The 17,544-nt window shown below is 39.3% G+C and overlaps 2 protein-coding genes across 7 annotated transcripts in view; one reads left to right on the forward strand and one right to left on the reverse strand.

Moving 5' to 3' along the window:
* Positions 1 to 17,544, forward strand: part of LOC136838228 (zinc finger protein 271-like) — a 526,618-nt gene that overhangs the window by 113,565 nt on the left and 395,509 nt on the right. The gene's annotated exons all lie outside the window — the stretch shown is intronic.
* LOC136838238 (zinc finger protein OZF-like) overlaps positions 1,008 to 17,544 on the reverse strand; it is a 36,925-nt gene continuing 20,388 nt past the window's right edge. For 2 of the 6 annotated variants that reach the window (XM_067103102.1, XM_067103101.1), the window contains exon 4: positions 1,008 to 2,768. In XM_067103102.1, coding sequence (XP_066959203.1) covers positions 1,488 to 2,516 — 1,029 coding nt within the window. In that variant the 5' untranslated portion in view covers positions 2,517 to 2,768 and the 3' untranslated portion in view covers positions 1,008 to 1,487. Of the gene's footprint in view, positions 2,769 to 13,435; positions 13,535 to 17,544 lie in introns of those variants that run through there. The other 4 variants (XM_067103106.1, XM_067103104.1, XM_067103105.1 and 1 more) reach the window with 4 other exon arrangements.

Below are 17,544 nucleotides of genomic sequence, written 5' to 3' on the forward strand. Positions count from 1 at the left end.
ACACTGACATCCAAAAGCACTTTGTACTACAACAAATCAACCTGAGAAAAATCAGCATCACGTTCGTTCCATCAAAGAAAAATTTGGCCGATCTCCTTACCAAGATCATCCGCGCAGAGAGGACCCAGGAACTAATCACTAAGTTGGGACGATGTCTCCTGTAAAAATGCCATTGATTTGGACAATACCTTACTTGTCATTTATGCCAAATATTGGTTTTATTGTCAGATTTGCAAGTTACTATTTGCCAAATATTTTGCAATGTTAATTTTTAGTTTACTTATTCTATTACCAATACTCATTGTTTGCAATATTGTACCCATCATCATTAAGCTGTCCATGTTTGGTGTTTAATCAAACTCTTCTTATTACAGCACTGTTTACCAACTCATTTTCGTGTGCTTACATGTCATTTCATGTAGTTAAATATCTGCATGCACTTAATTAAAATATGTTCGTTGTATTGTCAGAGCAAAATATTTCTTTTATAGTTTTTAAGATAATTTTTCTTCTTTACTCAAGTTAAAAGAAAACTGTTCATCAAGGAGAGGTGTTAAAATATTAGTCTAAACATGATTCTCAGTTTTGTCTCTTTTTACTTTGTTTCATTTTTAAATTTACCACCAAGCATCAGCACCCTCTATGTTGATCATCATTTACCAGGATGTAAACAAACCGCTTTAGTCAGTTGGAAGAAAGACCTGTTGTTCTTTGACAAGGAAGAATAGAATTGATAAAAGTCAGTCGAATTTACAAAGAAATCACACTTAACACTTCATCGCTTTCAAATCCAAACCATGGAAAGCCAGATTTAAGAGGTCAGACTGTATTATATATATATATATATATTCATCCACATTAACATATTCATCTACATTAAATCTGTCCAATGACAGTGCCCAGCTGTTCTAGTCCTCAAACACAGCTTTTCTAAGACAAAGTACCTTGTATTTCTCTTCATAGTCAGATTGCTGGATGTCTGATAAATTCTTTATTATACATTACCGTTGATATAAAAACAATTTATTGAATTGTAAATTGTAAATTCTATAACTATATAACAATTAGCCTACAGGGGTCAAATTCGTAATGAGATTTACAAAAGAAGAAAAGTGCATCTACGATCAGAATCAGTGACTCTGGTCAATGAATCGTTGGAAGACAGCAGCAGTCAGTCAGTGACTTTAATGCCTCCTCATGTGCCGATCGAATATCTTCTTCTTGAAGAATGACTTCCCCCAGTCTCTGCAGGTTAACGGCCTCTCCCCTGTGTGATCCTGGGGTGGATCTTGAGATTTGACTTCTAGGAGAATATCCTCCCACAGTCCCTGCAGGCAAACAGCTTTTCCCCTGTGCGGGCCCTGGTACGGCTCTTGAGATGCTACTTCATCACATACATAAAGCCTCTCCCCGGAATGGATCCGAAAATGTCACTCCAAGTCATTCCTCCAGGGAAAGGCTTTCCCACATTCCCTGCACACGAAGGACTACTTATCGACTTCCTTTCTGACGTGTGCCGAATTGTCTTGACCTCCAGTGGCTGACATAAAATCCTCAGAGCGATGTTTCATGTCACCATTGGATTCATAACACACTTCAACTTCTGTCTTGATTTCCATCAATGGATCCAAAGAGAGAGAGGTATTGCAGTTCTTGCAGACAATTGGCGTCTCTCCCAAGTGGACCTTCAGAGGTGGCTTCTGGAAAAACACCTTCCCACAGTCAGCGCATCTGAAGGGCTTCTCACCCATGTGAGTCAAGAAATGTTGTTTCAGGCTGGAAAATGTTTTCCCACACTCATCGCAAGCAAATGACTTCTCCCCAAGATGGATCCTCTTGTGGCTCTCGAGAGACGATTTACGGGCGAACGACTTCCCACAGTCCTTGCAGGAGAAGGCCCTCTCCCCACTGTGGATCCTCATGTGTCGCTTGAGATGTGATTTCTGGGAGAACGACTTCCCACAGTCCTTGCAGGCGAAGGCCCTCTCCCCTGTGTGGATCACCATGTGGGTCTTGAGATTTGATTTCTGGGAGAATGACTTCCCACAGTTCTTGCAAGTGAAGGCCTTCTCCCACCTGTGGATCGCCATGTGAAACTTAAGACTTGACTTATAGGGGAACAACTTCCCACAGTCATTGCACGTATACAGCCTCTCCCCAGTATGGATACGGAAATGTTGTTCCAGATGGCTCCTCCAGGAAAAGGCTTTCCCACATTCCCTGCACACGAAGGGCTTCCCCTTATCAACTTCCTTTCTGATTGGCAGCGAATCGCCTTCGTCTCCGAATGCTGACGTAAAATCCTCACAGTGATAGTCCATGTCATCATCAGACTCATAACACACCTCAACTTCCGTCTTCATTTCTGCTTTGATTTCCATCATTGGATCCAAGGAGACAGAGGTATAGCTGGCTGGGAAATCACTGCCCACTAAACCCACATTTTCATTCTTGATGAGAGACAGGGATACTGGATCCTCAGTCTCGCTTTTCAACTGATATTCCAAGATGCTCATTTTAGCCTTTGGTCCTTCAAAGTCGTTTGGTATTTACAGGGTTACCAACGTATCTTTTAATGTTATTCATTGATTCTATCACTCTTATTTTTTTCTTATTTTATTTCCTCCCTTTTCTCCTTTCACCAGTGCACAAATCTGATAACTAGAATTTTTATCAGGAACTTGCACTTAAATTCACCGCTGGGTGACCATTCATTTCTGAAACCTTGACAACGTAAACTGACGACTTCTTGTTCAAGGACGGAAAGTCTGAAATATGAGAAGATAAAAGATTATTAGATAAAAATTTGCATAAAAATGGAGCTTTAAATTTATTGTTCATAGCAAACCCAACAATCATATTGAGCCCATATTGAGGTCATGATCTCCACAGACACTTTGGTCCCCAAGTCTTCCAGATGTCCACACGAGTGTCCATAAACCAACAGGTCATTGGAATTGCTTTGCTCATTCTGTCGTGTGTCTCACAAGACTCTCCACTCTGATGGACATAATCTTGCTGTCAAGCAACTTGTAATGTGGATGTTAAGTGACGCTGTATGCCTCAAGTACTCACTGAAATAATGCCGTACCACTTAATTAACAAAAGGCCCGGTAATAGTCTTGTCAATAGTAGTTAATAAGATTATCATCTACCTCATTACAGAGCTTCAGTGACCTTGAAAACTTTAGCCTTTATGCTTAAACATAAGTTTTCAGGAGCTACTTGTTAATAATTTACTTATCTCAGTTCTCTTGGGAAGCATTATCAGAAATCTGAGCTTCCAAATATTTCACCGTGGATATTTTTCTTTTAAAAATAGCACATTTTAAAAGTAATTTGTATTTTTCCTAACAAACAAACCTGAAATTCTTTACATAGGGATTTTAGCTTGCGACCCCTGGTGGAACAGCCATTCAAACTTATGGACGAGGTAGTCAACTACCAACAGGCTGGGGAAGCCCACCTACCTGTTGGTCTGCACTCCACAAATCACCTTTAAAATTTACTATTTATTCCCACAAAAATACAAACCTTCATTCTTTACATAAAAAACTTACCCATTGGTGGGCGGAGCCTGGACAAATTTCTGCACTGACTGCTAACTGGATACCTAGATGAGGTGCTACCTGCCCCAAAGGGAGCTAGGCTTGCTAACTGACCCGTTGAGCAGCCACCCATGGTCCATGGAAAGTGCGTCCAAGGCTAGTGGGCAACGTCCCGCAGGTAAGACAATGTGCAGGTGATCGTACCCAATCGCCTCTCTGCATGTAATAACCAAAAGCTGACAGGTTCCTACTGCAAGCAAATGATAGGATGATGCCCCAACTATCATGAGCTCTCATCTGGGCAGCAGTTCTTCTCCACCCTGGAAGAGAAGATGCCCAAGGATCAACTTACACAGCTAGGAGGAAGTGTACTGAAAAGATGCCTTCCTTTGTTCTGCTAGTACTAACCGAAGAGCTGTCGACATCCAAACCCTGTGGTGTCAGTACCTTCAGTACCTTCAAGATACTACTGCAGCACTCAACCAAACTCAGTAGTATCTTGCAAAATTCTCTTCTGGGGTTCTTCAAAGAGGCCAATGAGACATGTTTATGACCGACTATTCTTTATCTTGGTTACAAAATTTGGGAAAGTCCTGAACAAACAGATTCCATCCTCCCAAGTGCCAATATACGAGAGCCCAGATGACTTGCCAATACCTTACTGAAGTCATGACTAAACCAGACAGTCTTTGAATTCAGACCTAAGTCTGATAACCCCTCAAAAGACTCATGCAGGCTACGAGTCAAACTCCTAAAGGAAAGAGTCATGACTCTCCAGGGTTTGAATCCACAAGAGAGAGAGAGAGAGACCATTATAGCTTCTCAGGAGTGCAAAAGATCTCCATTGAAAAGCAAAGATTTACTCCTAGCATCAAACCCTAGTTGAGGGTTGATCAAGTCTTTCCAAAAACCCAGGGCAGAAAGAACCTTTATGGCAAAGGTAGGTAAGCAAAACAACGCTGCCTGCTGTAAGCTAAACGCCACTATCTGCTGGCCGAAAGCTCTGACCACAGATACCTCGTCTTCACATCAATAATTGGAGATGATTCTAGTCTTGTAGACATATGCTCAAGGAGCAGAAATATCTGAGAACTCCAATGGTGAGCGGGGATAGAACCCTCTCACCATGAGAGAGGCTTGAAAACATCCAAGCATGAAGTGCCAGAACTATCAATGCCTAAAGATCAGGCAGTCCCCGGTTTACGACGGGTCTGGCTTACGACGTTCCGAGGTTACGACGCTTTTCACATATATTCATCAGAAATTATTTCCCGGTTTACGACACATGTTCCAGGGTTACGACGCATCGTACGCCGATCTGACGGAAGAAATATGGCTCCAAAATGGCAGAATAATAAAATTTCGTAGGTTTTTTTTATGAAAAACTCAATAAAAATGCAGTTTACATCATTTCCAATATACCCAGAGCATTAAAAGTAAGGTTTTCTTAGGATTTTTGAAGATTTTCGACAATTTTTCGGTTTACGACGATTTTTGGCTTACGACGCGGCGTAAGAACGGAACCCCCGGTCATAAACCGGGGACTGCCTGTACCAACTATGAGTGGCTGAATCCAAGGTTAACTAAAGATGAGTATCTCTTTAGGACCTCGAACCACATAGCTAGCAGGTCTAGAAATTACTTGCCAGGGACACACAGGGAGTCCAAGATTTCACCATGGGCACAAGAGAGAGCAACCTTCTGCTGACTACATTCTGAAAAGGTGAAACGACAATAAAGACTTACCGTTCAAAGTTGTCTTCCAGGAAAGAACCTTTTCTCTATGCTTAAACCGAAGTAAGCATGGAGAAGAACGAGCTGCAGAGCTACTAGTTGTGCCAAACAGTAGCCAGTGATTAGGGACCAATGTCCATTACCCGTATCCAATTGTAGAGCTGGCGTTGAAAGGATCTAGTCCACCCCTCTAAAGAGACTCACCACTTTCAGCAGTGCCCAGAAGTGTCTCCTATCCCTCACTGGACGCATTTGACCATGAAAGCATCCCTGGGGAAACTAGCTGGCACTCCCATGTACAGTTTCTGTCGTCCTGTCGTAGTCTGCCACCTGAAGACACAACTTCATGAGACTAAGTCATGACAGGAGGAGAGGGGGTTCTCAGAACCCGCCTCTACAGGGAACTAAAGAAAGGTGACAACCTCAAACACGTTGCATCTGAAACAACAAGAATTTGTGCGCACCCTCCGAGTTTGATAACGCAAGCATCCTTGGATAAAGATTCCTTTCTGCCACAAACCAGCAACCCAGGTGTTCACTCTTTGGTTGGAAAAGACTGGGTTTGCCCGAAAAATTCAAAAACATCAGGTTGTCAGTTGAAACCAATAGTCCCCTTGAGGAAAAAAGAAGAGAGAAAGTTGTTTCGAGACGAATAGAATGGGTGTATTCTCCAGTCCCTCAAAAGAAGAGAGAAGTCGTTCTCCATCGACTTCTAGTGCCAACCTTGAGCACCGCACACCCCTACTAAGGGTTAGGTCCCACTGCAAGCCGCACATAAGGCGAGAAAAATGGACCGGAAAAAATTAAGAGTTGACAGGTACCCAGAAGAGATTAACACTCCTTTACGAACGACAACCACAGGGAAAGAATGCTGTCCTTGCATTCCGCCTTCTGTTCTCCCCCTCACCACCTTTCTGACGAAGGAAAAGTGATTAGAGGTGAGACAAAGTCGCAACTGGAGAATTATTGTCATTGTTAAAATAGTTCAACCAAACCACTGAGCTGATTATCAGCTCTCACAGGGTCTGAATGGAATGGAATATTAGCACTGGGACCAATGAGGTCATTCAGCACTTTGATGAATGAAAATGAAATTTAAAATACATATTAACATATACAAAGCTTCTTTTACATTGGTATGCACACATACAATACATTCGTACGTTTACGTATACAAAACAAATGTTAGCAATGATATAAAAATCAGGATAAATTCAATAAGATTCTTAAAATTTGTATCTTAAAACGTTCATTAAAAATCCATACGATTTGCATATTTTCATTATTTATTTTGAATTTTTATATTCAGTTGATTAAACCAAAATTCTTGAAAAATATTAAAATTAGTCCAACTGAAAATGTTGAAGATTCTAACAAAATTTCACTAATAATATAGTCAGGCACTGCTGACTATATTATTTTAATTCTTCATTCCATAAATTCTGCCATTTAATTTTAAATATTTGTTTTTATTTCTGTTACAGTCACTAGCAACGATGTTTACATTTGTTCTTGTCATATGGAATACAGGCGGTCCCCGGTTTACGACGGGGGTTCCGTTCTTGCGCCGCGTCGTAACCTGAAAATCGTCGTAAGCCGGAAAATCGTCGAAAATCGTCAAAAATCATAGGAAAACCTTACTTTTAATGCTCTGGGTGCATTGAAAATGATGTAAACTGCATTATTATTGAGTTTTACATCAAAAAACCTTCAAATTATGATTATTCTGCCGTTTTAGGGCCATATTTCTTCCGTCGGATCGGCGTTGACGCGTCGTAACCCCGAACATGCGTCGTAAGCCGGGAAATAATTTCTGATGAATATATTTGAAAAGCGTCGTAACCTCGGAACGTCGTAAGCCGGAACCGTCGTAAACCGGGGACTGCCTGTACTTCTTTAGCTGCTTTATCAGCTTCTTCGTTTCCTACATGGTTCCGGGATCCAGCATATTTCTATATATTTTCCATAATTATACAGTGTGGAGTGAAAACTTAATCTGACGAACAAGCTTATTTCAGTCAGGTAGAGAGAACTGATATGTTCTGTTTTGGTTTTATGCATAGTCTAATGGGGTAGTAATTTTACTGTCAAAGGTATCTACATATTGTCACAAAGTGATCAAGTACCTGGTTATTACACAATAAGACCAAAAAGTTACCTCACTTCAGCCAGACACTTGAAACCTCATAAGAAAAATATTAAGACTGAATACTCTAAAGGTACAGTGATCCCTTAAAACTCGCTTATCACTTGAAAAAATCAATCTAACTTTATCAAGTTATGGGTGAGGTAACAACTAATAAGGAGGTAACAACTAATAAGCTATAAACAGACTAGTGGAAAATGGGCATCACTTCAACAAACACTATAACGGTTTCCCGGGTTCTATTTCACTTTGATAAAGGAGAACTAGACAGATATATCACTTACCTTGATCACATACATTAATTTCTGTAATCACTGGTGGTCAAAATGAACCACTGTGCTTTTAAAACTTTAAACAGACAAATTTATTTCTAAGTTCAAAAGTTGTAGCAGAGTTCACAATCTCAAAAAGATTTACTGTTATCTGACAACAGTGTAAGAATTAAGTATTTCTTAACCAAGATTAATTTACAAAACTTTATCATGAAATCACTTTAAAGATTATATCAGTCCTTCAAAAGATTACCTTCACTTTTAAAAAAAGGCTAAACTCACGTCTTTCTAAAACTTCTTCAAAGGCAACACTGCCAAGTCACAATTGTATGCACTTAGTAAAATACAGTTAGCAGGAAGACTCATCAGAACTCACTATATGAGATATTATCCACCTCTTATCAAAATAATAATTCTCTATCACAATAACAGTACAAAACATACCAAGAAAGAATCTTACCTTCTTCAACAGAAAATAGTCAAACACATTTTCACAATGCTCGCACAATATAAACACCTTAGATCATTCTTGCAAAATGTACTGTATGTAATTCTTGGGTGAATTTGACAAAGTCGCCTCAAAACATATGAAATAGCTGAAAATTATATCAAAATACAGAACACAAGAGTCATCTGTAAGAAATAAAGACATCTCAAAATCATAGACACGTAATTTCATATAATAATATCTATTAGCTGTAACTGAGAAAGGTGGTGAATGATTGTTTGTAAAAATGTCTCAGAATAGTCTTCTTGACATGAATCACTTGTCTTGACTCTTAATGCACTTTTCATTGTTATTAATTCTCTATGGAGAAACAGTGGTAGTTTGCCACTTTCAACTTGTACAGAGGAGGCTGGTGAGGATCTAAATGCTCCTATGCATATTCTTAGTCCTTCATTGTGAACTGGATCTAATGTTTTGTGTTGCGTCTGATCCTGAACCATATATTTCGCCTCCATAATCAATGATTGACAACACTATTGCTTTATACAGTATAGTAAGGGTATGTCTGTCAGCTCCGCAATTAGTATGAGACTGTTTTTTAATAAGGGTTATATAATGCTCTTTTGTATTTTGATTTTACTTATGCTATATGGCTTTTCCAATTCAAGTGTGCATCAAATATTAATCCTATAAATTTTGCTGTTTAGCTGGGTGGAATATTATGGTTTCTGATTTTTAGATCTATTTCTTCACCTTTTCCAATTTTTATTCTTATAAAACCTGACTGCTTGGGTTTTTTCTATGGGAAATTTAAAGCCTACAGATGAGGCCCATTAGTTTATTTTTATTACGGTTTTATTAACAGTTCATTCTGCATGCTTTACACATAACACTGCATATGGCAAAATCATCCAAATGAAGGTTGCTTTTAATCCCGGTAGAAAGATCATCACCAGTATCATTAATTGCCAATGTAAACAATGTGTTACTAAGGACGCTTCCTTGTGGAACTCCACTTTCAAGTGGGAAAGTTTTGGACAAAACATCGTCAACTCTCACCTGAATAGTGCGATCTGTCATAAAGTTTTCGATAAGTTTTGGTAAATGGCCACACATGGTATTTCTATGCATTGCTTTTAATATTTCATACCTCCATGTAGTGTCGTATGCCTCTTAGATAAAGTATACGTACTTGGTCTTCCAAACTGGTCAGAGAATCTAATGTGGATCTATTATGTCGTGAACCAAATTGGGTGAGGCACAAAATTTTTTTTTCTCCAATTTGCCAAGTGAGTTGTGTATTTACCATTTTGTCCAACAACTTGCACGAACAACTTGTTAAGGAAATTGGTCTATAATTCTTTACATTACTGGGATTTTTTCAGGTTTGGGGTTAGGAATGGGTATTGCATTTTGCCATTCATCTGGAAACTAAAGTTTCAAAGCCATAAATGATTGCAAAATTGTAATAAGTTTGACTTCGCCAAAGGTGTTAAGAGGTGGCTCATTTCAAAGCAAATATTGTCACCTCCAGGAACAGATTTATTACTGTTCGAAAGAGCAAAATCCAATTCTTCCATACAGAATTTTTTATTATATTAAATATCTTCCGTTGTTTCAGAATTTACTGGAATTAATTCCATCTTATTTTCTTTATGAAAAAAATGTTCATCAAAACTTTTATCACTGCTTACATTTGCCACGCTCTCACCTATTACATTACTTACTTCTTTCGGATCTAGTATTTTTTTCCCTTCTTTTAATATGGCATGTCTACGTGGTTTAACATGGGTACCAATTATTTTTCTGAATTTTTCCCATATATTTTAATGTGAGTATTATTAGAAAGATCTAATACATATTTCCTCCATGAAATTATTCTTCCTTGGATTACTTTTTTACGAATTTTGCAGCTATTTTGTTGTATACAGGCTTTAGTATATCAATTTCTATTAGTAAGACTAATTTTTATAAATTACCTTCTAATATCGGTAATGTTTTTCAATTTTATTGCATTTTCTACTCCAACAATCAAGTCTTCTCCCTACCGAGCGTTTTAGTTTTATCAGTTCCGACAACTTGTCTGACCACCATGTTTGGTTGGATGACATTTTGACTTTGGTATTGTCATATCTGCAGAGTTTTTAATGAAATTGGCAAAACTTTACAAATACAAAAGAATATGAAATTTAGGCCAAAGGCTAAGTACTGGGACCTATGAGGTCATTCAATGCTGAAAAAGAAATTGACAGTAAAAAGGTTTGAAAGCTGTAACAGGAGGAAAACCTCACAGTTCCACTGAATCATTTGTTAGGAGAGGGTGGAATGGAAGATGGAAGAAAGGGAATATGAACAGAGGTATAGTAAAAAAAAAAAAAAGTGAAAGGGGTTGCTGATAAGGGCCGTGCTGCAATGAACCTTAAGTTGTACTGACGGCACTAACCACCGCCCCATGGGTCCAAAAATTTTTAGTGGAATGTTCCTGACGTGCATGTCGCTCCCAATCTGCTCCATTAATGTTATAATGGTGGAAATGCTTTGTAGGATTATTCTGTAAAAAGGAAATGAATAGTAGGAAATGATCACTAATGTATAAGTCATCAACTGAGTTCCAATCTAGTCTGTCTGCTATATCTGATGAAGAAAATGTTCCGTGTGCTGATTTCATTACCATTTATACAGCACAAATTTTAATCTATGCATTCTTCTATTGTAGTTCCTGTTTTATCTGGCTTTGTACAATTACAGTAAACCCCACATATTCATGGTCTCACGATTCGCGGATTTCTCTATGGAACATGTATACACAATATTTGCTGAAAATTTGCCCATTCACAATATTTTTCACTGAGAAACATTCACCGATTACTGTATTTTCATCTCATTTTCATGACTAAATGCACTTTTTGTGATAAAACTATTAAAATACTCGGGCAGTGCTCTAGTTACGATAATTCGCCTTACAGTAATTCGATTTTGCAGTGGGGTGAGCAATTAATGCCGATCTGACAATATTTAGAAAATATTTTTAAATTTCCTGCTGGCGCAGGCAGCAGCAGCGTACAATCAGGCAGCGACATACCATAGTGTAGGCTAAGCTAAATCTTGTTTGTTGTTCAATTTCTCTTTGTTTTGAATTCTCATAAGTCAGTCTGCATGAACCTCCAGAATTAGCTGATATTAATAATTACTATACCGTGTATGTATAGAGTATACTTTATGCAGTGTAGGCTAGGCTACCATATATGTATACATGGTATTGAATACCCTAGTGCAGGCTAGGCTATGTTTGAGATACGTTTTGGTATTTCTTATGTTTTTTCCAACAAATGTTTTTTTTTTTTTAGGAACCTAACCCCATCGTAAGTAGGATAATACCTGTACAAGCATTTTTAGTTAGTGTTGCGTCTCTTTGAGCTGTCAAAATAGGCAGTTCTGAGTGTTTTTAGAAGGGTTCTAAGTATTCGGAGGTTTTAGCTATTCACAGGGGGATGTGGTACGTATCCCCCGCGAATATGGGGAGGTTTACTGTATCGTTCTTTTTCGTTTACTCTTGCTGCACCATTCACTGGTGATGGAGTGATCTCTTCTCCTTTCACATAATCATCCTTGTCTTTTGCTTTAATATCTCAAATGAATTTGAACAAGTGGTATCCATATTAGCATTTGTATTCGTTTCTTGGTTCTTTGCTATTTCAGTTTTTCCCCTGTAAGGCAGTTGTTATTTCTTGAGATTTATCTATCTGGAGGTTACCTGGTGCGCCAGGTTGTCAGCAAAGTCTACCCACAGACAGCAGTGTTTTGAATATCGCCTCCTCCTCTGGGTCATCTTCGCCTGTGGCACCAGAGAGAGAGAGAGAGAAACTCAAATTTGCTTGTGGTATCAGCTGGCACTGACTGACATAAAGACCTCTTGATGAGTTGTAGGCGTAGGTAGAGTCACTACACTGGATTGGTCCTGAGTGGACTGCCTGTACAGATACCGGTGGAAGTCAATGGTTCATAACACCACTAGTAAGGTATGACCAAGGCAACTAAGCTAGAGCCTGAGCTCTCTCCGTGGCAGGGAAAATCTGCAGAAAAAGTCCGAATGCTTCCCCAAGGCCATCTGGCTCACAACCAGGCTTGATGGCCTCTAGAAATAGCGGACTCTGAACCTTGGTATCTAAATTCTGGCGCACAGAACCCTCGGGACCATTTCAAGCACTGACAGAGCTGAGACCCCTCCTGTAGGAGGAGCCCAGTTGAAAACCCTGACAAGACTGCTCCCCACTCGGGCATACCCATTCAGTTCTAAGACCAGTACAAGTACATACAGTATTTCCTCATAAGGCTGGATAACAGGACTGCATGGCCCCTGTCACTTCTCTGGAACCCTGCCAGCCAAAGATCCTGTACAGATAATACAGGTACCTTGGCTGGCCTAGAGAGTCTAGCTAGCTAGGCCGGACCGGCACCCCTGAGTCTCAGAGAGCCACATAGCGCTTGCACCCCTGCAAAGAGCATGGGTAGCAGCAGGGGGGTCCCGGATTGGCAGTCCGTTGACTGGATCAGTCAGCCTGGATAGCAGTAGCACCTTTGCATGGAGCACAGGTAGCGTCAGGGAATCCCTGACCACAGAACCGGTATCTCAGGGACGGTCAGGCTCAGGTGTTGGCCAGACAGCATGGTTATCGGCTGGCCCAGGTATTGGCCAGCCCCAGGATCGGCCAGCCCGGGGATTGACCACCAAGATCCGAGGTGATGGAGAACTCCACAAAACCCATCAACAGTGTCCAGGTTGTGCTAACCCCACTCTAACAGCCCCCATGAGCTGGGGACAGACAGGTTGCAGTGTTACCTCAACCAGGAACATCAACTCATGGTTCCACAAAAAAACTCAATTAAAAACAAAGATTTCAGGAATGAATGAGCATTGTGAACAGCCTGCATAAACCCTTCCCGTGCAATCCCAAAAGACCGCTGCGGAAGAGCTGAAGTGTTTCCCTATCACTCTGGTCGCCCGACCAAGGAAAGATAGGAAGAACACTCATGGATCATCTACAAACCTAACCCAACCCGTAGGCCAGGTAACGAAAGCCAACAGTCCGTGCGAACAAGTTGTGCAAAAACCCCCTCAGTGTGATCCCAAATGACTGCGCTGAAAAGAAGAGGGATGATTGAAAATTTTCCTAGCCTAACCCAACCGAAAATGCTTCAATTATGCGATCCACCCACCTGTTCACCTTTGTTCTTCTTTCACTATACAATCCAGCTTACGACAACAAAAATCACAAAACAGACTTACATACCAAAATTACCGACCTAACCTTCAGAGAGCTTTCTCTACCGTACTACAATCTGTTCAACTCTGCTGCCCGCGTTTGTTTACATTTCGCTATCTCCCCCCACTTCCATCCTATGACGTCACTTCCTATGACGTCACTTCCTGTGACGTCACAAGAACAGATAATTTTTAAACATAAAGAATCCTTTGCTATAAAAACATCTTATAAAATTAAACATGTGCTTTTTATACATTTTGTAACGCCCATACCATTTCACTAACGCAGAAAATAAAAATAAAATTATGACTAACTTATAAAACTAACATATAATCACACTTATCTCCTTCTCCCTCCCCTCCAGCGCTTCTTATCCTAATCCCCTCTAATCTACATTATTCTCCAATTCTTTATCCTCTACATAATTTCTAATACTTTCTCCTGAAACTCCAGCTTTGGTCAATACATCAGCTATTTGATGCTTTCCTTTTATCCATCTCACCTCCTTTAGGGCCTTCTCCTCTTACCATCTGTCAATGATATCACATAACCTAATTGAGCATGACCATCTTCAATATTCCCGAATGAAGCATCTGCATAGGCTTCCCAATAAATCTTTTCTTCTCCTGACTCACTTATTATCACTTCTCCCATTACGCTCTTAGTTTTTCTCACTATTTTAATCAGCTTTCACATATCTTGAGTCGTTCCCTCTTTAAAAGCGTTACTTAATCCACTAACATCATATGATACTTCTGGCATGGTATGTAGCGATACCCAATTCAATTGTCCTATCACTGATCTATATTCCGTTAACTCCTTTTGTCCTAATACTCTATCAACTGTAAATCTTCCAGCTTCTGGTTCTCTTAATAGAATTTATATACTGCCACTGATTAAGACAAACTCCACTTTCCTTATGCTCTACTATTACTCCTATGTACTTCAAACTTTTACTTTCTTGTTCTCCTACTTGCAATTTCCCTTTCAATTTCCCAAGTGTTTCCTTTAAAAGTCCTTCACTTCCTCAACAACAAAAATCATCTACATGTGTACGTAAAATACCGTTCAATTTATTGTCTTTCCTCCAAAAGAATATATTAGGTTCTAATCTACTCCTCTCGCCTTTAAGCTCCACCACTTTTACCACCTCACAATACCATGCCTTTACTGCATCTTTGAGCCCATAAACAGTTTTCTTCAATTTCCATAATTCACTCCAACCATCTTCACTAGGTGGTTTTAAATATACCTCTCGTTGTATTTCATCACCTTGTAGATACGCAGTTTTTACATCTAATGTATAACAGTTCCAATCTTTCAGTTTTATTGCCGTCAAACAAAATGTTAAAATTTCGGCATTCCATGTGGGAGCATCTTCTTCCCATTCAGCCATTTCTTCTTCAAAACCTCTAGCTACCAATCTTGCTTTACACATCCTTTCCCCGCCTTTCGCCTTTTCAGTTACTCTCCATCTTGTAGATTTAGCTTTTTGTTCACTGTCACTTACCTCCTCATATACCTTGTTTTCTCTCCAACTTTGCAGTTCTTTTTCGTCAGCTTCCATTACACTTCTCTTTTCGAATCCTAGCAAGACCTCTTCTTCATCTTCAGTTTTTTCTGCATGACTATAATCTCTTTAAGTTAACCCATCCCTTGTCACCTGACTGTGAGTCTTCCACACTGTACGAATCAGCCCAAGATTTGCTTGATCTTTTTCCTGCAAGACTCAGTATAGTCTACTCCTGTATTTTTTGTTTATAGCTCTAACTCTATTTCCCTTTCTGAATTTGGGTATCTCTTCTCTTAGCGCATCTTCTGTTACCTCACCTTCTTCTGTTACTTCACTGTTACAGTGTTTCCTCTGCCAAATCTCTTTCTATAATGTCTTCTATATCTGCATTCCTTCTCCAGCCAATTATCACCTCCTATCCTTCCTGCCCATCTATATCCCCTTCCTTTGATGCAAGGGATTCATCCTTCACTGTGTGTGTTTTGTCTATTTTAGGTATCTTCTCCTTTTCTGGTGATAGTCTGTGAATCCTAGTAACATTTATTCTAGCTACTTCTCTTAGAGAATCCCCATGTTAAACCACGACTGTTTTGCCCGATACTCCCACTACCTGAGCGGGTCCTCTCCATTCATTTTCATTTTCTCTCTTATAGAATACCTCGTCTCCCACTACTGCTTCTTCAAATTTACGTTCTCTGATGTTTTCGTTTAAAGCAATTATTTTATTACAAGACTCATTTTTGATAAACACTTCTCTGGCCTTACGCATTGCATTCAGTGTATCCCTAACTATGCTTTCTTCCATACCTTTCTCTCTGCTTGCAGGACCTGAACTTTCTTCTCCCATTAAATTAGGCAAAGAAGGGTTTTTCCCAAATACTAATTGGTCAGGGGAGAAACCACCATTATTTATTAAGCAGTTCCTAGCACTCACTACCCATCTTAATGCTATGGGCCAACCCACTTCCTCATCATCTTTCATCTTCCTTAAGCTTTCTTTGATTATGCCTAACGTCTTTTCACACAATCCATTGCTCCATGGAGATTCAGTTGCTGTGGCTAATATTTTAATATTCCATCTTACTTTTTCATTTGGAAATTCTCCCCCGTTGTCCGATAATATTTTAGAAAGGTGCCCCGAATATAGCAAACCACACGTCAAAAAGTGTCTTTGTAATAGTTTCTGGTTCCTTGTCTTTTATCCAAAAAGCCTGACAATACCTTGTTGCCATATCTACCATTACCAAGAACTTTCTCTCTTCTATCTCTCCCACATCCATTGCCACAACTTCATTGAATGTCTTACTCCAAGAAAATCCCACTACTGGTTTAGCTGGGTTTCTTTTATGTCTTTTGCATACCTCACAACTTGCGATTGAGTCTGTTAGTAACTTTTTTTATTTCCTCTTTTCCCTTCTCTCTCAAACCATCACTCCACTGTGCTTCTTCTGTTAGCTTCCATACTTTATCTCCATTTCTGTGACCAAATTGTAGATGTAACTTCATCACTGCACCTTTAATTTCCCTTAGACTCTTTCCCTTCCATCCCTCCAGTAACAATTCTTCTTCTACCTTCCTCCTCAAAATTGGTATTCTTAAATGGCCCTGTCTGTCTTCTCGTAACTTTACCTTCATTTCCCCTAATACTTCTATTTTAACACAATTCTCTTTTAAATTTATGGTCATACCCATTTTACTCATGGTTTTCTTACCTATTAACCATAGTATATCACCCTGCAAAGTTTCTGTCTTCATTAAAACTTTTTTTTCAATATCACCAGTATTTCCATTACTCCTGTCGACTTGTGTGATGACTCACCAAAATTAAATACTTTATTAGACTCTTTCTTAGTATCATTCATTCTCCTCAACTCTTCCTGATTCAAACCCACGACAATGCGTGCTAGTCACAATTCCCCACAAACTGCTGACTTACATCCTGTGTCTAAAATTGCGTCAACCTCTTCCCAAGATTCTTCCTCTATTTTACTAACTTCAATATAAACTTTTTCTTGTTGTCCAGTTTCTGATTTCTTCTTATTTTGAAAATTCTGAGGACAATCTCTGGCCCAATGCCATTCCGATTTGCATATTGCACGCAGCGTTACTTTCCCTTCTCTATTTAAAGGATTTCTTCCAGTTCTACCTCGATCCACCTTTCCTCGATATCTTTGGTTTCCCTCCCTTTCCCAAAATTTGCACAGCCTTCTGATTCCACCCATTCCCCCTCCTCTTCATTCCCTAATTCCTCAAACATTCTTTTCATTATTTGTCACACTGTTTTATATTCCAACTTTTCCTGACCACAAGCTGCTAATACCTTTTGTTTTTTATTTTCTGTGAGATTCAATTGTCCTAGTACATGAAAACCTTTTGCTTCCCCTTCATACCTAATTATAAAATCTCTCATCTTTTCACTGGATTCTCTTTCTATTTTAAAATAGTTTTTCATTTTACTGTAATTTTCTGTCAACGTATCTTTTAGATATGCTTCGTCTAGTTTGGATAGGATTATCTTTGAACCCTCTTTATCCTTAAGTTCATCTCTATCTATTCCTTCTGTTACTTCTAAAGCTTTCCCTCTTAAGCTCATTCTTATCTCTATCCCCGGATATTTCA

The sequence above is a fragment of the Macrobrachium rosenbergii genome, unplaced genomic scaffold (assembly GCF_040412425.1).
Source record: "Macrobrachium rosenbergii isolate ZJJX-2024 unplaced genomic scaffold, ASM4041242v1 282, whole genome shotgun sequence".
NCBI lineage: Eukaryota > Metazoa > Arthropoda > Malacostraca > Decapoda > Palaemonidae > Macrobrachium > Macrobrachium rosenbergii.